This window comes from Osmerus eperlanus, chromosome 8, assembly GCF_963692335.1.
Source record: "Osmerus eperlanus chromosome 8, fOsmEpe2.1, whole genome shotgun sequence".
NCBI lineage: Eukaryota > Metazoa > Chordata > Actinopteri > Osmeriformes > Osmeridae > Osmerus > Osmerus eperlanus.
Genome location: NC_085025.1, coordinates 784333 through 803810, shown reverse-complemented (window position 1 = coordinate 803810; position 19478 = coordinate 784333). Strand labels below are relative to the sequence as shown.

Genomic DNA, 19478 nt, shown 5'->3' with positions numbered 1-19478 from the left:
GTATCTGGATATCCGCCTCTTCGGATGAAATCAGGCATATCTAAACCTGGAGTAGGTTACATGGGAGACATTTGAGATGAAAGAATTGAAGAATAGAGACATTTTGAATTTAATAACACTTTATTGTTTTGGTTATGTCAAGTGACACACATGCAGTTATTTTGGAATGGTGTGCTTATCAACAGCGGATTGGCCAAGCTTATTGAAATGAAGGCTATTACAAGCATAACACAGTAGAACAGTTTGAAAGGCCTTGATCAAATTAATGTGATAATTAACTAAATGCTTATTTGAGCGAGGAGGAATCAAACCATAATCATTTACAATTAGAAACAGAAAAAGGTATATCGTTTAGGCCCAACGGCAAGCTAAAGGTTCCTCCTACCTACTTTGAATGAACTTGTCAAAAATCTCCAAAGTAATTTCAGTTTCGCAACAAGCTCTCCCCCACCCCCTGTTCACCTGTGTTGTTCTGGGTCAAAGTTCAAAGTCCAAGAAGAAGGCTAGTGTTGGTGGTGATGAGCTGTGAGGTCATCAGTCAGTGCCCTGATCCCCACGGTCTCCATGTGACAGCCCCCAGGACTGTGTCCTCTCCCCCCGGTGGTATAGTCTGTGTGAGGGTGCCCCTGTGTGGGGGGAAGACTAGCGGTGTCGGTACTGGACTCTGCAGGGTCCTACTGGCTGCTGGGTCCCCACCAGGTGAAGAGAACTCTGGAGACAGGAGAGATCAGCTACACCTCAACTCTGGAGACAGGAGAGATCAGCTACACCTCAACTCTGGAGACAGGAGAGATCAGCTACACCTCAACTCTGGAGACAGGAGAGATTAGCCAAACCTCAACTCTGGAGACAGGAGAGATTAGCCAAACCTCAACTCTGGAGACAGGAGAGATTAGCCAAACCTCAACTCTGGAGACAGGAGAGATTAGCCAAACCTCAACTCTGGAGACAGGAGAGATTAGCCAAACCTCAAAAAATGATCTAACGGAGGGTTGAAGTGGAACTCCAAAACACAACTATTCACCAGAAATGTTTGAAAATAGGAAGGGGCTGGATAAGGCTGAAATTGGGGAGTTTAGATACACTTTAAATCTGGAGAGATTCAGGGTTTTATATGGAGACTCACAGGTTCCGGCAGGGGGTCCATGAGGGTGAAGTCATACTTGTAGAGAATCATAGCCACAAACATGTGCAGCTCAATGATCGCATACCACCTTTTGGAAACAAACAGAAAAACAGAGGTGGTATTCATATGTACTGTCTGTATCCATACATAACCAGTCAGATGAGGACGTCTGAACAGAGTGTGATTCACTCAGATGTGTACAAAGACACTATAGATAGAGACAGTTTTGAACATCTCCCTCATATATGGCCATGGGTGTTCAGGAATGTCTCTATTCTCAGTCATGTCAACATTGATAACTCCCTATTTCTCATCCATAACGTACCTTTTTTGAAACTTTATTTTGAAAATATTTTTTCCAACCTTTTGAAACTTATTTTTCGAAAATATTTTATTCAACCTTAAAAAAATAAATAAAAATTCCAACCTTTGGAAACATTTCTTTCGAAAATATTTTTTCTAACTTTTATAACATTTATTTTTCAAAAACTTTTTCCCCACACACAACATGGCACAAATAAGTGTCTTGTGTTTTTGAAACCTTTTTTATTTTATTTTTTTCAACCTTTCGAAAGTTATAAAAAAATACTAATAATTATCTACTTTGTTTTTCAACTTATCTAACCTTTTTTCCACACACAATACGACACAAATACGTTTCTAGTGTTTTTGAAACATTGAAAAAAATTAAACCTTTCGAAGCTTTTGAAACCCAAGAGAGAGACAGAGTCAATGATGAGAGAGACATGGAGACTACCGGTATGTCATGTGGGATGATAACCTGTTCTGGTAGCTAGCTAGTCCCCTGACCTCCACTACTGCAGTGACTCTAACTCTCCCTGACTCGACTGCAGTGACTCGAGCTCTGCCTGACTCGACTGCAGTGACTCTAACTCTCCCTGAATCGACTGCAGTGACTCTAACTCTGCCTGACTCGACTGCAGTGACTCTAACTCTCCCTGACTCGACTGCAGTGACTCGAGCTCTCCCTGACTCGACTGCAGTGACTCTAACTCTCCCTGACTCGACTGCAGTGACTCTAACTCTCCCTGACTCGACTGCAGTGACTCGAGCTCTCCCTGACTCGACTGCAGTGACTCTAACTCTCCCTGACTCGACTGCAGTGACTCGAGCTCTGCCTGACTCTGACTCTAGCTGTGAGTCATTCATGCCTCTGTGTCAGTGATGTAGACACTTTCCTCACATCATCATCCAAACCTAATTAGACTGGACTGCTGGAGGAAGCAGAGGAGATATGTTGGGGTCAGACACACACACACACACACACACAAACAGAAACACACACCCAGACAGACACACACACACACACACACACAGAAAAACAACCCACATATACACACAATGTAGCTAATACTACCTTAGTGGTCCGATTCTGGAGGCCAGATGAACCATAAATACACAAAGTAGTTGATGAATGATGCTGTTCTCTCTCTGTCATCACATTCCCACACTTCAGCTCAACACTAAACTGTTTTACTGTAGATCCCAGAGTTACAGTAACTTGGTTCTTCTTCTGTGGTATGTGTGTTCCTCTCTGTGGTCTTCCTCAGGGAAAGGTTCAGAGGTCATGTCTGTCTGGAGGTCCGTGTCTTTGATCTTTAGTGCAGCTGGGAATGTCCCCCCCGTCCTAACCCCCTCCTCCTCCACCCCTCCCCTCCTCCTCCCCTCCCAACCCCCTCCTCCTCCACCCCTCCTCCTCCCCTCCTAACCCCCTCCTCCTCCACCCCTCCTCCTCCCCTCCTAACCCCCTCCTCCTGGTGATGTACTGTACGTGTTTGTGATATTTTTGATGCCAAAGACCCCAGGCCCAGCCCAGACCCCAGTGAGTGTGTGTTCTGAGTGTATGTTCTGTTGTGGTGTGTGTGTGTTCTGAGTGTGTGTTCTGTTGTGGTGTGTGTGTGTTCTGAGTGTGTGTTCTGTTGTGGTGTGTGTGTGTTCTGAGTGTGTGTTCTGTTGTGGTGTGTGTGTGTTCTGAGTGTGTGTTCTGTTGTGGTGTGTGTGTCTAACCTCCCTGGGCACTGGTTGCGACCTCCCCCGAACGCCACAAAGCCCTCCAAGAAGACGTTCTTCACAAGATCAGCCTTTTCCCAGCGTTCCTGTGGGAAAGAAGGAGAGGCTATATTAGACCAAAACAACACAAGAGCTTTTATTTTTATAGGCCTCAGGCAGGCTTTTACCAAGGGAGAGACAGAGAGAGAGATGGAGAGAGGCAGAGAGAGATGGAGAGAGGGATGAAGAGAGAGAGGGTGGGAAGAGAGAGGGAGAGAGAGGAGGGGGTGGGAAAGGGGGGGTGAGGAGTGGGGGGTGGAACCAGTGTATTGCATGCCGCACTATCTGATCAAAATGACAGTTCTCTCTACAGTCAGAGCTCGCACAAGAAGGTGGAACGTAAGTGAGATACCCTTTCCAAAACTTGTAAGGGCGTAATAGTTTGTGAAAGACCCAGAGAAACACAAATATCCGACAAGGCAAAATCCCGGGCAATTTTGAAATCCCTGCCGTCTCGAAAAGAGGACATGTTCGGGTAAAAGAGGACATCTGGTCACCCTATGCTAGGTTAACCTCAGCCCACATTAGCATCATGCTAGGTTAACCTCAGCCCATATTAGCATCAAGCTCGGTTAACACCAGGCTAGATTAGCAACTGACAAGCAGACTGAAGCGAAAGTAGGAGTATAAATCAATCAGTATAAATCAATCTACCAAGTAGGGTATCTGGATGCTATCTGGTCTTACCGGTCTGAACTGGTTTGGTTCTATCTGGTCTTACTCGTCTGAACTGGTCTGGTTCTAACTGGTCTTACTGGTCTGAACTGATCTGGTTCTAACTGGTCTTACTGGTCTGGTTCTATCTGGTCTTACTGGTCTGGTTCCAACTGGTCTTACTGGTCTGAACTGGTCTGGTTCTGGGAAGTAGCGGGGGTTTCTGTGGGCCCAGTATGGAGACAACATCAGCAGATCTCCTGCCGGGACCACGAAGTTCTGAAGAACACAAGCACACGCACACACAGGAAGAAGGTTCAAGATACTGTTATTGATTTGGCTTGTTGCACATTCACAACGTAAAAGAAAAGTTTGAAAATGTTGTTTATTTGTCTTGCACACCTCCCTCCCCCTCACCTGCGCAGGGGCTGGATCACCCTGCGTGCGATGGCCCCTGGGGACCGCAGTCTGATGGCCTCCAGGATCACACACTTCACGTAGGGCATCTGCTGGAGCTGCTCCTGGCCCACTGTGGGGCTGGCCCTGTCTGGCACCCGCACACACACACGCACACACACATGCACGCACACACACACACGCACACACACATGCACGCACACACACACACGCACCCACACACACACGTATCTTTGCAAGTGGCCGAAACTTCCTCTTTAGAAGCAGAGAGGCTGTGAGATGTTAGATGATCTACTACTGACACCTATTGGAGGGTGGTGGAAGTGTCTGGAGAGGAAGAGGGATGGGAGGGGAGAAGAGCAGTGTCTTGGAACAGGAAGTGGCAGTGTTTGTGTTGTCTTGGAACAGGAAGTGGTAGTGTTTGTGTTGTCTTGGAACAGGAAGTGGTAGTGTTTGTGTTGTCTTGGAACAGGAAGTGGCAGTGTTTGTGTTGTGTCGGAACAGGAAGTGGCAGTGTTTGTCAATGTTGAAGTACTCAAGACCGGTCTCGAGACCACATTTTGAAGGTCTCTGTGTCGTCTCGGAATCAACCGCATTTTTACTCGGTCTTGTCTCGGTCTCGGTCAAAGAGGACTCTGGATTTTATTTCAAGATTGGTTAAGACCACAACTGCAGTAATATCACTAAATTGCCTGTGCATTGTTTAATTTATTTGTTAATATCATTACTGTTATTGGATGTAAAACGTCACGCTTCAAATGCAACCAATAACTTAACTAATTTCTAATTTGACATTACCCATCACCCCTCCTCGCACCCCAAAAGTGAATGAGACAGATTGGCGAAACAGTGGCTGTCTGAAGATGTTGGCCAAATCAACTATAATTAGATTTGGTTACCTGAACCACAAAGACTTTACAATAACGTCCAAAAGAAAACACACAGTTTGTGTAAATTCTGCAAAGAGAAGCTTACTGAGACGGCTGGCACTAGGCCTACATCAAACTTTTACCGGCATTTAGAAAGAAAACATTAAAAAAGGTAAGCTAGGCGTAAGTGACGCTAGCAAAGCTAGCTACCTAACGTTTGCAATTTGCCTCTGTACCAAAACTTTTCAGAAATCTCTTCCCCTATTACACAAAGAGATTTAGCTAGTATTAGCTATGTAACATACTGCATGTTTCAGGGCGTTAGTTTCAGTTGCTTGCCAGATTTTGTTTGTGATAACGAGCCAGGCCACATAAAGCAATGTAGCTAATGATAAATATAAAGTTATGTTCCATCAACGTTTACTCATGGCAACTGCATACCTCTCCTGACTTCATAATGTTAAGTTAAACGCTGCGGTACCGCGCTCCTTCACTTGGGTGAGAGAGAGAGATGTGAAAGCAGAGACCGAGTAGGCCTAATAATGTGCCTGTAAGAAAAAGAAGAAAAAATATAGCTGCAAGCAGCGATGCGGGTTCCTCCGCAAAATGGCAAAATATTATAAACATGTACACTGTAGAAGATCGAGACTTGGACAACAAGAGAGCAAAACTACTTCATGTTTGGCCAACAATAATAGGCTGAACGGGGATTTGAACTCATGAGCATAAGGTTACTAGTCAGTCTCTCTAGCCTCTCTGCTACACACCAACTGCTGAGATTTTATGAATAGTAAGGGCTGAGTATTAACTTTTTATAGGATACTGAAACTCTTCTTGAGTTGATCTCTTTCCAGACTCTTAGTCAATGCACAACAAACAATAGTCATGTGGGCAACTGGGCTAGGGCAGCGCTCATATTCAGCTCCTTGCGAGAATAGCCTGTGACAGTACAGCAGCCGACTCTCTGGTCCCATTAAACTACACAACATGTACAATCAGGGTGACCAACAAGATTATATTAACTAACAAACAATAACATTACAAACATCTAACTGAACGAACACAACAACTGAAATCCCTTGCACGGCTGTTGTAACCAACTATTTTCCACAAGTCTTTGCGTTTTTTGATATGCCGCACTGCATGCTGGGTACCCAAGGGTGCTGACGCTGATTATCTAGCTGTGCTCCGACTGCGTGATATGAGTATTAGTTTTTGGTCAGCTTTGGGACAAAGGTTAAGAAACGGTTGACATTTCAAGGTGAAATTGCGCATGGTATTTCAGAATGATGTCTGCCTGTTTAACTAAACAAGTAATCAAAATTATGACAGGCCAATAGACTGTGCCTGGATACGAACCTGTGACCTTGCACTTTGTAGGACACCGTTTCAACCCATTGAGCTACCCTCAAGGCTGAGTATACGTGGTCAGTTACTGTACAAAAAAAGGAAGCCGTTTCTCCTGAAGCACGGATTGTTCGATTTGGCCAAAGTTTAAACAGCTGTAATTCAATGATCTTTTGACATATCAAGGTGAAATTGTGCATAGTACTTCAGAACGATGTCATCCTGTTTAACTAAACAGATATTTAAATTTAAGACAGGATCAAACACTGTGGCTGGATTCAAACCTACGACCTTATACTTTGCAGGTCACCGTCCCAGCCCATTGAGCTATTCTCAGTGTTAAATATTGTCATGTTCAGTTACTGTATGAAAAAGTAAGCTGTTTCTCCTGTGGTAAGCGTTGTTAGATTCAGCCAAGGTTGAAACAGCTCTAATTCAATCATATTTTGACATATCAAGGTGAAACTTTGCATGGTACTTCAGAGGCATGTCACCTTAAAGCTTATTAGGTTTGAACCATCCTTCAAAAATACATTTGATTTAGTGACACAAACATATTGAGGCAATGTGGACATTTACATAAATACACCCATTTCAGCCATTTTGTACTTGATTCAATTGCCTTAAGTAACGTTTTTAAATATGTCAATGATACATATCTGTACCAAATTTCAAGTCAATTTCACCTTTGGTTCAAGAGAAGAGGAATTTTGAAGGTTTTCCCAAATTATCACAGTACAGGAAAATCCATCATGGCGAACCTTATGGGTCCTTGAGGCTTTTTTGTTCCTCATGAAAAATGAGGCATGCACACCAAGTTTCAGAAGAATTGGAGCAATGGGGTGGAAATGCCATCACTTTGAAAATCGGACTTTTGGGCGTGGCCTGTGGCGCCCCCTATGGTCCGATGTGGCCCATATTTGGTGTGGGGGTACCCACTTGGATGTAGTATCAATGTGCCAAATTATAAAATTTATGACTAGGGACTTTTTGAGATATTGGGGCGCAAGGAGAAGAAAAATAATAATAAGAATAAGAATACCAACAATAACAATATAGCTGCAAGCAGCGATGCGGGTTCCTCCGCAAAATGGCAAAATATTATAAACATGTACACTGTCGAAGATCGAGAGTTGGACAACAAGAGAGCAAAACTACTTAATGTTTGGCCAACAACAGGCTGAATGGGGATTTGAAATCCTGAGCATAAGGTTACAAGTCAGTCTCTGTATCCTCTCTGCTACACACCAACTGTTGAGATTTTAGGAATAGAAAGCACAGAGTATTAGCTTTGGTCAGCTTTGGGACAAAGGTTAAGAAACGGTTGACATTTCAAGGCGAAATTGCATGAAATTGTGCATGGTATTTCAGAATGATGTCATCCTGTTTAGCTAAACAGATAATCAAAATTATGACAGGCCAAAAGATAATGGCTGGATTCCAACCTACTACCTTATACTTTACAGGTCACCATCCCAGCCCATTGAGCTATTCTCAGTGTTGAATATTGTCATGTTCAGTTACTGTATAAAAAGGTAAGCTGTTTCTCCTGTGGTAAGCATTGTTAGATTCAGCCAACGTTGAAACTGCTCTAATTCAATCATATGTTGATATACCAAGGTGAAATTGTTTATGGTACTTCAGAGTGATGTCATCTTGAACCCTATTAGGTTTGAAAAACCATCATTCAAAATGACATTTGATTTAGTGACACAAACATATTGAGGCAATGTGGACATTTACATAAGTACACCCCTTTCAGCCATTTTGTATTTGATTCAACTGTCTTAAGTAACGTTTTTAGATACATCCATGATACATATCTGTTCAAAATTTCAAGTCAATTGGAGCTTTGGTTCAAGAGAAGAGGAATTTTGAAGGTTTTCCCAAATTATCACTGTACAGGAAAATCCATCATGGCGGACCTTATGGGTCCTTGAGGCTTTTTTGTTCCCCATGGGAAATGAGGCATGTACACCAAGTTTCAGAAGAATTGGAGCAATGGGGTGGAAATGCCATCAATTTGAAAATCGGACTTTTGGGCGTGGCCTGTGGCGCCCCCTATGGTCCGATGTGGCCCATATTTGGTGTGGGGGTACCCACTTGGATGTAGTATCAATGTGCCAAATTAGAAAATGTATTACCAGGGACTTTTTTAGATATTGGGGCGCAAGGAGAAGAAAAATAATAATAAGAATACCAATAATAACAATAGGTTCCCTCCTACCGGAGGAACCTAATAATAAGAATACCAACAATAACAATAGGTTCCCTCCTACCGGAGGAACCTAATAACATAGGCTGTTTTGCCTGGCAATAAGCACACGGCACTACTTTAAGAGTGCTATTTTTTAGTTCAAATACAGTTCCAGATCAAATCTAATTTATAGGCTATTACTTAGTCAAACCCTACTGCTTGTGTATTTTGAGTGGTCTGGTCTTGACCCGGTCTCGCCATGCCTTGGTCTTGACTCGGCCTCTCAAAGTCTTGGTATTGACTCGGTCTCGATACACTCTGGTCTTGGTCATGACTTGGTCTCGGTTTAGGTGGTCTTGACTACAACACTGTAGCAGATTACAATAGAGTATAGTAAGTCCTCATCAAGTACTCATCAATGATACATACTTTTTTTGTTTGTTTTATCTACACTTTTTTGGTACTTTTTAGGAAAATATTTATAGGCAAATATTGTTCTTGTTGCCTTCTACCTTGCTCCATGGTAGCTTCGTATACTACCTTGCGTTTGTTGTGCGTGATAGCCAGGAAATTAAAAAAGGAATGCAATTACAAGAAATACTAGAGAGGGTACAATTGCTGGGGAAATTGTAGGGTGTGCTTGCTTGCGTCAGTTGCACAGGGGTCCGTTTTTTAATGACATTTTTACAACTGATATTTCTGTATATTTTATATAAAAATGCATAGGACCTACTTATTATTTATAAAGATTACATAGATTTAAAAGCATAATTTTTTTGCTGCTCATTTACAACTCAAAATACGAGTGAAGTGTAGAATGAAATATGATGTCTTCTCATTTCCCCTGCAAGAGGCAGCCTCATAGCTGGATCAAAACAAATAAATTTGGCAGACCGGTGTAAAAATTGACCTAATCTCTATGACTTAAACGTCCTTTTAAGTTTTCCCTTCTCGTGATATTTTCAGGCATTTAGCCTACTCATATTGCATTCATTCATTAATAAAGAACCCCCATTCTACGACGTTACCGACAGTAGAAGATGGAATCGCGATTCAAACAGTACCATCTGCTAACTGAAAATATGCCCCCAAAAACGTAAATAAGCTTGACATTTATTTAGTGGAAAATCGCTCATTCATAAAAAGCTCATTGGTAGCGATCATTGTCAGTAACAACGCAAAATGCGATATAGCCCTGTGTGGAGAAGCTGCCCCGGTAAATTCTACTACTACAGTACAGTACTAGACTACTGCTGTGTTCGTTCGTCTTGGTAGCGATTGCGTTGGTTGAATTGGATTAAACGTTCCGTTGTACGGTTTAGGCTGAAATTTATTATTTTCATGAACAGATTGACAAAGTTTAGGCTGTGGCAATGAAGTTCAGGTTAGTAGTCAGATAGTTTCACCTATTGAAAGACTTTTGATTTAAGTAAGGGGAGTGCCGAACATGTTCTGTCGCCGTTTGACTTCCTAAACAGCTGTGTACTGTAGATGTTTTACTGTAGTGTGTCTCGCGTAGGCTACAGCGTTGCAGTGAGAAACACTGGTTTGAAACCACAGGTAATGATAATTTCACCAACAAATCGTTTACTTGTAATGTAATGGGTGAATACTGGTAAAGTGGGACACTTTCTGATAATTTACCTTCTGCACAATTTTTTATTATGATCCAAATGTCTTAGCCCCTCATATGATACCATTTTAAATAGCTTAAGAGCTGTACTGTACTATACAGAATAAAAAAGAAAGAAACATTAAACACAGGATGGATGACTCTTCTTCAAACACACATTGACCCCAAACCACATTTTTCCAGGCGGTACTGTCAAACTGGGACACCTTTCTTGGCAAACTGGGACACAACTCAAACACATTAAATTCTTATTCAAGTGTAGGCCTAATGACACTATAAAAATATAAACAACAATATAACAATATTAACATCACTTTTTTAAGGGAAAGCAGTTTCACCCCCTCCCCCTCGCCTGCCCACAATATTTAATTTAGTTTCATTTATTTCATATACATTTACATATAAAAAGAGAGGAACCTTCATAAACATATCATCTTATAGGCTAACTAATTTCACACAGGTTAAATTTAATTTCAGCTTTTTGTATAGTAGGTTAGTCTACGCGTCAAAACAGCCAGTACAAGTGAATTCCTCCCCATCTTCAATGATGCCATTCTCCTCGCCACACGTCTCATGGAACCAGTCCTCGCAAACAATGCACATGATCCAATCCTCTGTCTTCTTGGGATCATTTTCATCAGCAAATTTGGCTTTACAAATGTTGCAAATGCCCTGGTCATCCAAGCTTGTACCCTCCATCTTTCTTTTTTGTTTGTTTGTTTTGTTTTTTGTTTTGTGACAAAACAAAAAACAAAACAATAAAAAGGGAACTAAATTTCCCCCATTAGAATTATTTAAATGGCTGTCCCAGTTTGCCAGTAATACCGTGTCCCAGTTTAACAATACACTATTGGTTGACTGGGACAGTGTCAAAATCGCATTTTTATAGAAAGTCGATGATTAATATTAATGATATATTTTTTTTAAGTATTCACCATTACATCCCATAACAAAATATGTAACAATTACAAACAATCCATAAGTTTTTATTTTTTATAACCTTAACATTATTTACCTCAGAATGCTATGTCTTTTTACTTACCATCGCGATTCACTGCAAGGTTGTTGAATATGATAAGCCACACCCCCCAGAAGTGATGTCATATACACGTAACCTATATTTTTTTATCGCATACTTGCTTATGATGAGCTCAGTGTTGATTTTTATGAATGGAAACATTTACATGTAAATATAACAATTATAAAGCTTAACTGTCCCACTTTACCCATTGTCCCACTTTACCAGTATTCACCCTAGATGTTTTACTGTAGTGTGTCTCGCGTAGGCTACAGCGTTGCAGTGAGCAACACTGGTTTGAAACCACAGGTAATGATAATTTCACCAACAAATCGTTTACTTGTAATGTAATGTCATAGTAAATCCTACAACGAAAATGTATTTGTGAGGAATGTTTATTTTAACGATTGAAAACAGATGCATCATAGACCACTGTAGTATGTGTTGTCCGGGAAACAGAGGCTAATGCTTCAGTGAAATAGTAGACTACCGTCTACCTCTCTCCGAAAGTAGATGTGGGCCTACTTCCTTAATAATATAAGCTAATAATGTACATTACATTTCACAATTGTGTTTCACATCACAAACTAAAGAATATATTGTGCCTCCCTGATGCACGAGAGAACAAGCTCAACCCTTTTTTAATACTTGTGTTTCAATTGCACTGTATAAATATATGCTGGGGAGGGACAGATAGCCAGTTGGACTTCGTGAACCAGCCCAAAACTCTGTTGCGGGTAGGGAAACGTAGACAACCCCAGAGCTCTGTACTTGTTGATTTCCAACTGCTGCATTAAAGCTGATATTATCGGACCTCTGCGACTCCAGACCACTCTTTCTAGAACACAGATTTGTGTAATTGAATACCATCATTACATATTGGAATAGACACATAGATTTTGAATCCTTCAAAAGTAAAATGAGTAAATAGTTATCACCCTGGCCTCTTTGCTTGTGGCGTTTCTGCAGCTGCCTTGCAGTAAAGCTATAGTTAGCCTAGCTATCCCCCAAGTTAACAGATGCGAAACTAATGTTCTGCTACAGGTAGTCACACGTGTTTTTGTGACGTTAGTGACGTAGTGACGTTAGTAAAATAAAAATACAAGCAACTCAATCGCTACCAAGACGAAACCTTTGACACCTAGGTTGTCTATTTAGTCCAAATATTGACGAAGATTTAGGGGTGGGAAAATAATAAATAATAATAATATATATGTGAGAGAACAAAGGTTGTGCCCTTGCCGAAGGCAAAGCACTCCCAAATATTGATCATGCAGATTAAAACTAAAGTAACAAGCCTGGCTTTAAAATGTAATAAGTAGAAAGTACAGATATTTGTGAAAAAACAAATATCTGCATCTTTTTTTTCACAAAAAAAGAAGGGGAGTGAGGGGAAGAGAGGGAGAGAGGGAGACAGACAGGGAGACAGACAGGGAGACAGACAGGGAGACAGGGAGGGAGGGAGGGAGGGAGGTAGAGGTCTGTGTTTACCTTGGTCTTTTAGAACCAGGTTGATCTCATCCATAGCAGTCTGGTAGATGTGAGGGTTGGACAGCATGAAGGCCAAGGCCCAGAACGTGATCTAGACAGGATCATCAATGATGCAAACATTTTCTACTTTCCGGAAAAAAGAACATTCCGAAAAAATTCGACCTTTCGAAATCTTTTTTTCAAAACATATTTTGAAAATATTTTTTTGACTTGGAACTTTTTTCCACATACACAATGAAAGGAAAGTTGAACAGAGACTAAAACTGAGTAAAGAAGAGCAGACTACAGTAGAGTCCTCTTCAAGTACTCATCAATAATGTAAAATGTTTCTGTATGTCTGTACTGCTGTGGTTGTGTGCCGTTGTACTTTTTAACCAGATTTTTTTCCCTTAGCCCCCTTTCCCTCAAAAAGCTTGTGCTTTTTTAAGGCCATCATTGTAAATAAGAATTTGTTCTTAATGATCTTGTCTGGTTAAATAAAGGTTAAATAAAATTAAAAAATTAAAACTTTATTTTTACTCTTTTTTGAAAATATGTTTTCAACCCTTTGAAAAAGAAAAAAAGAAAATTCTTTTTTTTTTTTCTTAGCCCCCTTTCCCTCAAAAAGCTTGTGCTTTTTTCAGGCCATCATTGTAAATAAGAATTTGTTCTTAATGATCTTGTCTGGTTAAATAAAGGTTAAATAAAATTAAAAAATTAAAACTTTATTTTTACTCTTTTTTGAAAATATGTTTTCAACCCTTTGAAAAAGAAAAAAAGAAAATTCTACCTGTCTAAACTTTTTTTGAAAAAAACATTTAAACCTTTCTTAACTTTTTTCCCCCCCACATACACAGTGAAAGGAGAGGGCCAGTGATCATGCCAGCAAATACAGATTAAAACTAAAGTAACAAGCCTGGCTTTAAAATGTAATAAGTAGAAAGTACAGATATATGTGTAAAAAATGTAAAGTACTCATCACAAGAAAAATCGACTTAAGTACCCATCTCTGCATAGTTGTCATTAATACTGGTACCCAGAGACGTTAGTAAAAGGGTCTAACGACGCCCCTGCTGGTACCTACTGGTACAGTTGTCATTAATACTGGTACCTACTGGTATGGCATTGGCTAGGGATGCCCACAACATCAGCAACCCGAAATTAGGAAGGTACTTGTCTGTTACGGTGGTGACCAGGTGTTGCAGTAAAGTCTGCAAAGGAATAACACACACATGCACTGTGACCATCCTGGTGTTAATAGGGGTACTGTCGGGGTTAGTTTGCTAGTGACCACACACACACACACACTCACCCTGCCTCCATTCTCCAACTCTTCCATGTCTTCGGAGTTGACCACCATGTTCCCCAGCAGAGAGAGGAGCCAGCGCTTCGATCCTGCCCACTCCCTGCACACACACACACACTTAGATCCTGCCCACTCCCTGCACACACACACACTTAGATCCTGCCCACTCCCTGCACACACACACACACTTAGATCCTGCCCACTCCCTGCACACACACACACACTTAGATCCTGCCCACTCCCTGCACACACACACACACTTAGATCCTGCCCACTCCCTGCACACACACACACACACTTAGATCCTGCCCACTCCCTGCACACACACACACACTTAGAACCTGCCCACTCCCTGCACACACACACACACTTAGATCCTGCCCACTCCCTGCACACACACACACACTTAGATCCTGCCCACTCCCTGCACACACACACACACTTAGATCCTGCCCATTCCCTGCACACAGTTAGAAGCCACGCCTCCCTCCCCCCGGGCTGACCGTAAGAGGAGGTCTGGGAGCTGGGAGCCGTACTCAAAGCCCTCGTCGTACACACTGAAGTGCTGCTGGAACTCCTCCATGGTGAAGGGTAGGCCGGGGGAGTTGTTCTTCCCCAGCAGGTTACTCATCACCGCCGGGTACATCACCTCCCTGCCAATCACAAGGCTGGACACGTCACCTCCCTGCCAATCACAAGACTGGACACATCACCTCCCTGCCAATCACAGCACAGGACACTCTCACCTGACCAGCTTGTTGAGGTCTGCGTGGCCCTGGGGCCCCAGCAGCTCCAGGTGATGGTTGAACTGGTCACACAACTGAGTCTGGAGCTGGGCCACATTCCCTGGGCTCAGACGGCCCTTAATCATGGTGCTGCAGGCTGGGTGGAACCTGCAGAAGCTTCCTTTACTGATGGAGGCTGTGGACACAGAGCCGGAATGACACCCAACACAACCATTATAAAGGCCAGTTCACACCAAACACCAATAAACACCAACCAAGCACTATTTCTATGTGGTTTTGGATGAAAGTGTCAGCTAGATGAACACGACGTCCATTGGAGATCCAGGGAAAGTGCTCAGCCATTCCCGCTCTTTCCACTTCGCGGACCACTAGCTTAGCTCAAATATTTATGCGGCCCCACCAACACCACATCCATTCACTTAATTCGCGCTTATCAGACATGTTTAACAACACCAAGGAAGCCAAGCAGTTCACTTTCACAGCCAAAGTTATTTGAGTGATCAAAGAAGACAAAGTGTCCATCAGCGCCACAGTGAGCACACATTGTAAAGAAAGGTAACCTGCGTAACCATAGATATATTATGGTTATATAATTGTTGATGTAGCTCGAAACGTACAATTTGAACCTTTTCCCTCTTGCTTGAAGAAGGGCAACAACATAGAATCATATGTACATCGTTGATTGTCTATTTGGAAGACAACCCGAATTCCTCGTAAAGAACGCATTTCGTGTGAGAGAACTTACGTGACTACTCGCTACCAGAAGTTGTTGACTTGGCTTGTGCAATACGCGGAAGTGATGCGTGGATTGTGAATTGAAGTGGGCGTATGCAAGTTAAGTTGGAAATCAGTTGGTCTTTTGTCAATGTGCCAAGCGTAACTGTTGGCGTTTCAGTCACAATGAATTAAAGGCAAAATGTAATTTTAAAATGAGTAAGAATTGTAATAATCATTTTATAGTATAGGCCTATATTAATATTTTTATATACTTTAGTTTTCATTGGTTTGGCGGGCCACCTGTATTAGCCTAGCGGACTACAGGTTGGGAATCGCTGCTCTAGATCGAGTTGGAGGGGGAAACAAGCTCTCTGAATGATTTAAGCTGAAGAAACACAGAGAGGTCTGTGAATAATGAATAAAGTGATATACTGTTACACAAGAGGAACAAGCAGGGATGCAGTCCCATCTGTTGAGCTGTATGATGCAGTAGTTTCATATTATAGCTTGTTTAAAAGGAATAACTTTTCTCTCCCACACAGTGGTGTGTGGGCAGCGGGGCGTCAGGTGGCTGAGCGGTGAGGGAAGCGGGCTAGTAATCTGAAGGTTGCCAGTTCGATTCCCGGCCGTGTCAAATGACGTTGTGTCCTTGGGCAAGGCACTTCACCCTACTTGCCTCGGGGGAATGTCCCTGTACTTACTGTAAGTCGCTCTGGATAAGTGTAAGTCTAAATGTAAATGTAAATGTGTGGTGTTATCGATGCCCCATACTGCTACTGGAGGTGTAGTTACATGCAGTGACCGTTCCTTAACTAAATAATGCTAGAACTTCATGCAGGTCAGAGGTCACCTGTGTTGTGGACAGGCTCCTGGACCGCCTGCTCGAAGTCCACGTCTTTAGACATGAAGAAGGTGCGGAAGTCTTCATTCAGCGTGACGAAGGTCAGCCTCTTTCCTGCAGCCAGCACGGTGAAGACTGGACCGTACTGGGGACACACAGGGGACAGGCTGGGACAGGCTGGGGAGAGGCTGGGACAGGCTGGGGAGAGGCTGGGGAGAGGCTGGGGAGAGGGTGGGGACAGGCTGGGACATGCTGGGGACAGGCTGGGGACAGGCTGGGGAGAGGCTGGGACAGGCTGGGGAGAGGCTGGGACAGGCTGGGGAGAGGCTGGGACAGGCTGGGGACAGGCTGGGACAGGCTGGGGACATGCTGGGGACACACAGGGGACAGGCTGGGGAGAGGCTGGGGACACACAGGGGACAGGCTGGGACAGGCTGGGGACATGCTGGGGACAGGCTGGGGAGAGGCTGGGGACAGGCTGGGGACAGGCTGGGGAGAGGCTGGGGAGAGGCTGGGGACAGGCTGGGACAGGCTGGGGAGAGGCTGGGGAGAGGCTGGGGACAGGCTGGGACAGGCTGGGGACATGCTGGGGACAGGCTGGGGAGAGGCTGGGGACAGGCTGGGGAGAGGCTGGGGACAGGCTGGGGACATGCTGGGGACACACAGGGGACAGGCTGGGGAGAGGCTGGGGACACACAGGGGACAGGCTGGGACAGGCTGGGGACATGCTGGGGACAGGCTGGGGAGAGGCTGGGGACAGGCTGGGGACAGGCTGGGGACAGGCTGGGGACAGGCTGGGGACAGGCTGGGGAGAGGCTGGGGACAGGCTGGGACATGCTGGGGACAGGCTGGGACATGCTGGGGACAGGCTGGGGACAGGCTGGGGACAGGCTAGGGACATGCTGGGGACAGAACCCTGACAACAACCCTGCCACAGCAGAAGTCCCCTGGAGGATGCTTTGTCTGAACCTGTGTGCCCCAGAACCAGTCACAGCCAGTTACATAATGCCTGGGTTCAGATGGCCTCCAACAGACTGTGAATCACACACTGATGTTCATCCAGCCCACAGTGGCAATGTTGTCCAGTTTAGGCTTTACCGTTTTCTCTGATAATGGGACCAACAAGGTTTATTCCAGTAAACAGGCATTAACCCTGTTACAGCTCTGTAGCTATGTGGGTCTACTGTACCACATCATACATCAAGAAACACCTTGTTAGGTTAGGGGGTGGTGGTCATTTGAACTTCCTTTCTGCTGACGCTTTCACAAACCCTGACTCGCATCCCAAAACATTGTTTTTTATTTGTAATAATAATACAATAAGGACTGATATTTATGCTTTGATTCAACTTTTATTCAACTGATATAACTGACACAACTTTGATTTAACATTCGATCTTTGAACCCCCCTCTCAGACAGCTGACTGCCACACGTCAGATAACCGAGGTGGTTCCAGGGTGGTACACACTGATAGAGGGGCAGTAAACACAAACATTACCCTGAGTGTGCGTTCCTGAGCTGTAGTATCTACCGTCCAGGGTGTTAGTGATAATGTGTGTGTATTATTAACACTAACGTGCTGAGGAGACGCAGAGCTAGCACATCCTGTCATCTCTCCAGGAGGAGCAGCTGCTTTAGCCAGGATCTTTACAGGAGGGAGGGGGTGATAGTGAGGCAGGAGGGGTGATAGTGAGGCAGGAGGGGTGATAGTGAGGCAGGAGGGGTGATAGTGAGGCAGGAGGGATGATAGTGAGGCAGGAGGGGTGATAGTGAGGCAGTAAGGGGTGATAGTGAGGCAGGATGGGTGATAGAGAGGCAGGAGGGGTGATAGTGAGGCAGGAGGGGTGATAGTGAGGCAGTAAGGGGTGATAGTGAGGCAGGAGGGGTGATAGAGAGGCAGGAGGGGTGATAGTGAGGCAAGAGGGGTGATAGTGAGGCAGGAGGGGTGATAGAGAGGCAGGAGGGGTGATAGTGAGGCAGGAGGGGTGATAGTGAGGCAGTAAGGGGTGATAGTGAGGCAGGAGGGGTGATAGTGAGGCAGTAAGGGGTGATAGTGAGGCAGGAGGGGTGATAGTGAGGCAGGAGGGGTGATAGAGAGGCAGGAGGGGTGATAGTGAGGCAGGAGGGGTGATTGTGAGGCAGGAGGGATGATAGAGAGGCAAGAGGGGTGATAGTGAGGCAGGAGGGGTGATAGTGAGGCAGTAAGGGGTGATAGTGAGGCAGTAAGGGGTGATAGTGAGGCAGGAGGGGTTATAGTGAGACAGGAGGGGTGATAGAGAGGCAGTAAGGGGTGATAGTGAGGCAGTAAGGGGTGATAGGAATACTTTTTCCCACAGCTGTTATATCAGCTGTGAAGAGGAGCTGGACTTATGGACTAGCATGGTGATGTGTGTTTGCAGAACTGTGTGTATGAATGAGAGAGAGAGAGAGAGAGAGAGAGAGAGAGAGAGAGAGAGCACATTTAAAAACAGCCAATGCACCAGATAAAAATTGGCAGTGTATTCCACAGAGTAGGGGCCACAACTGGAAAGGCACGATCACCTTTTGTTTTCATCGGAGTCTGTGGAATGGCTAAAAGGAACTGTCTATGTTCTGTTCTGTAATAAACTGGACTTTGGGGTTCTTGTGGAAGAACAAAAAATTAATGTAGGTCACATCGTTGTCACTCCTTTGGCGACAAGTAAACACACATTCTCCAAAATGAGCTGAACACGTCATTATCGCTAATAAATGTCGAGCTAAGAAGCAGTATATTTTATTAACACGAACAAAAAAGTCTTACCTTCCTCCTTGCCTCTGATATGAAGTTGAGTGGTGCTTTACCGAACTCAAACGCAGCACCGAACCACGGGATCCATCCTTTGATGCACGGAGGCGCGTTCGGATCATCTTTACCGAAAAAGAGCCGTGCTGAAATAGCCACAATGATCAGAGACAAGATCACCGTTAGAGGGTCCATCACACCTGACGAGCCGACCCGTCTGCACCGAGTTGTCAGGACCTTCTCACTCAGAGACAAGGGGTTGGTGCTGGGACGGGTGGATAGACCAATCAGAGTTCACCTTT

At 44.0% G+C, this 19478-nt stretch overlaps 1 protein-coding gene across 1 annotated transcript; it reads right to left on the bottom strand.

Moving 5' to 3' along the window:
• Positions 1-136: 136 nt before the first annotated feature.
• On the bottom strand, positions 137-19391 carry LOC134025128 (24-hydroxycholesterol 7-alpha-hydroxylase). The gene is made up of 12 exons (XM_062468010.1): positions 19195-19391; positions 16421-16556; positions 14854-15028; positions 14611-14760; positions 14114-14207; positions 13917-14012; positions 12823-12913; positions 4271-4397; positions 4034-4136; positions 3155-3243; positions 1127-1214; positions 137-711 (listed from the first exon to the last, which is right to left on the bottom strand). Exons 1-12 carry the CDS (start codon positions 19369-19371, stop codon positions 643-645), a joined length of 1395 nt encoding a protein of 464 aa, XP_062323994.1. The 5' UTR covers positions 19372-19391; the 3' UTR covers positions 137-642.
• Between the last annotated feature and the right edge of the window lie 87 nt (positions 19392-19478).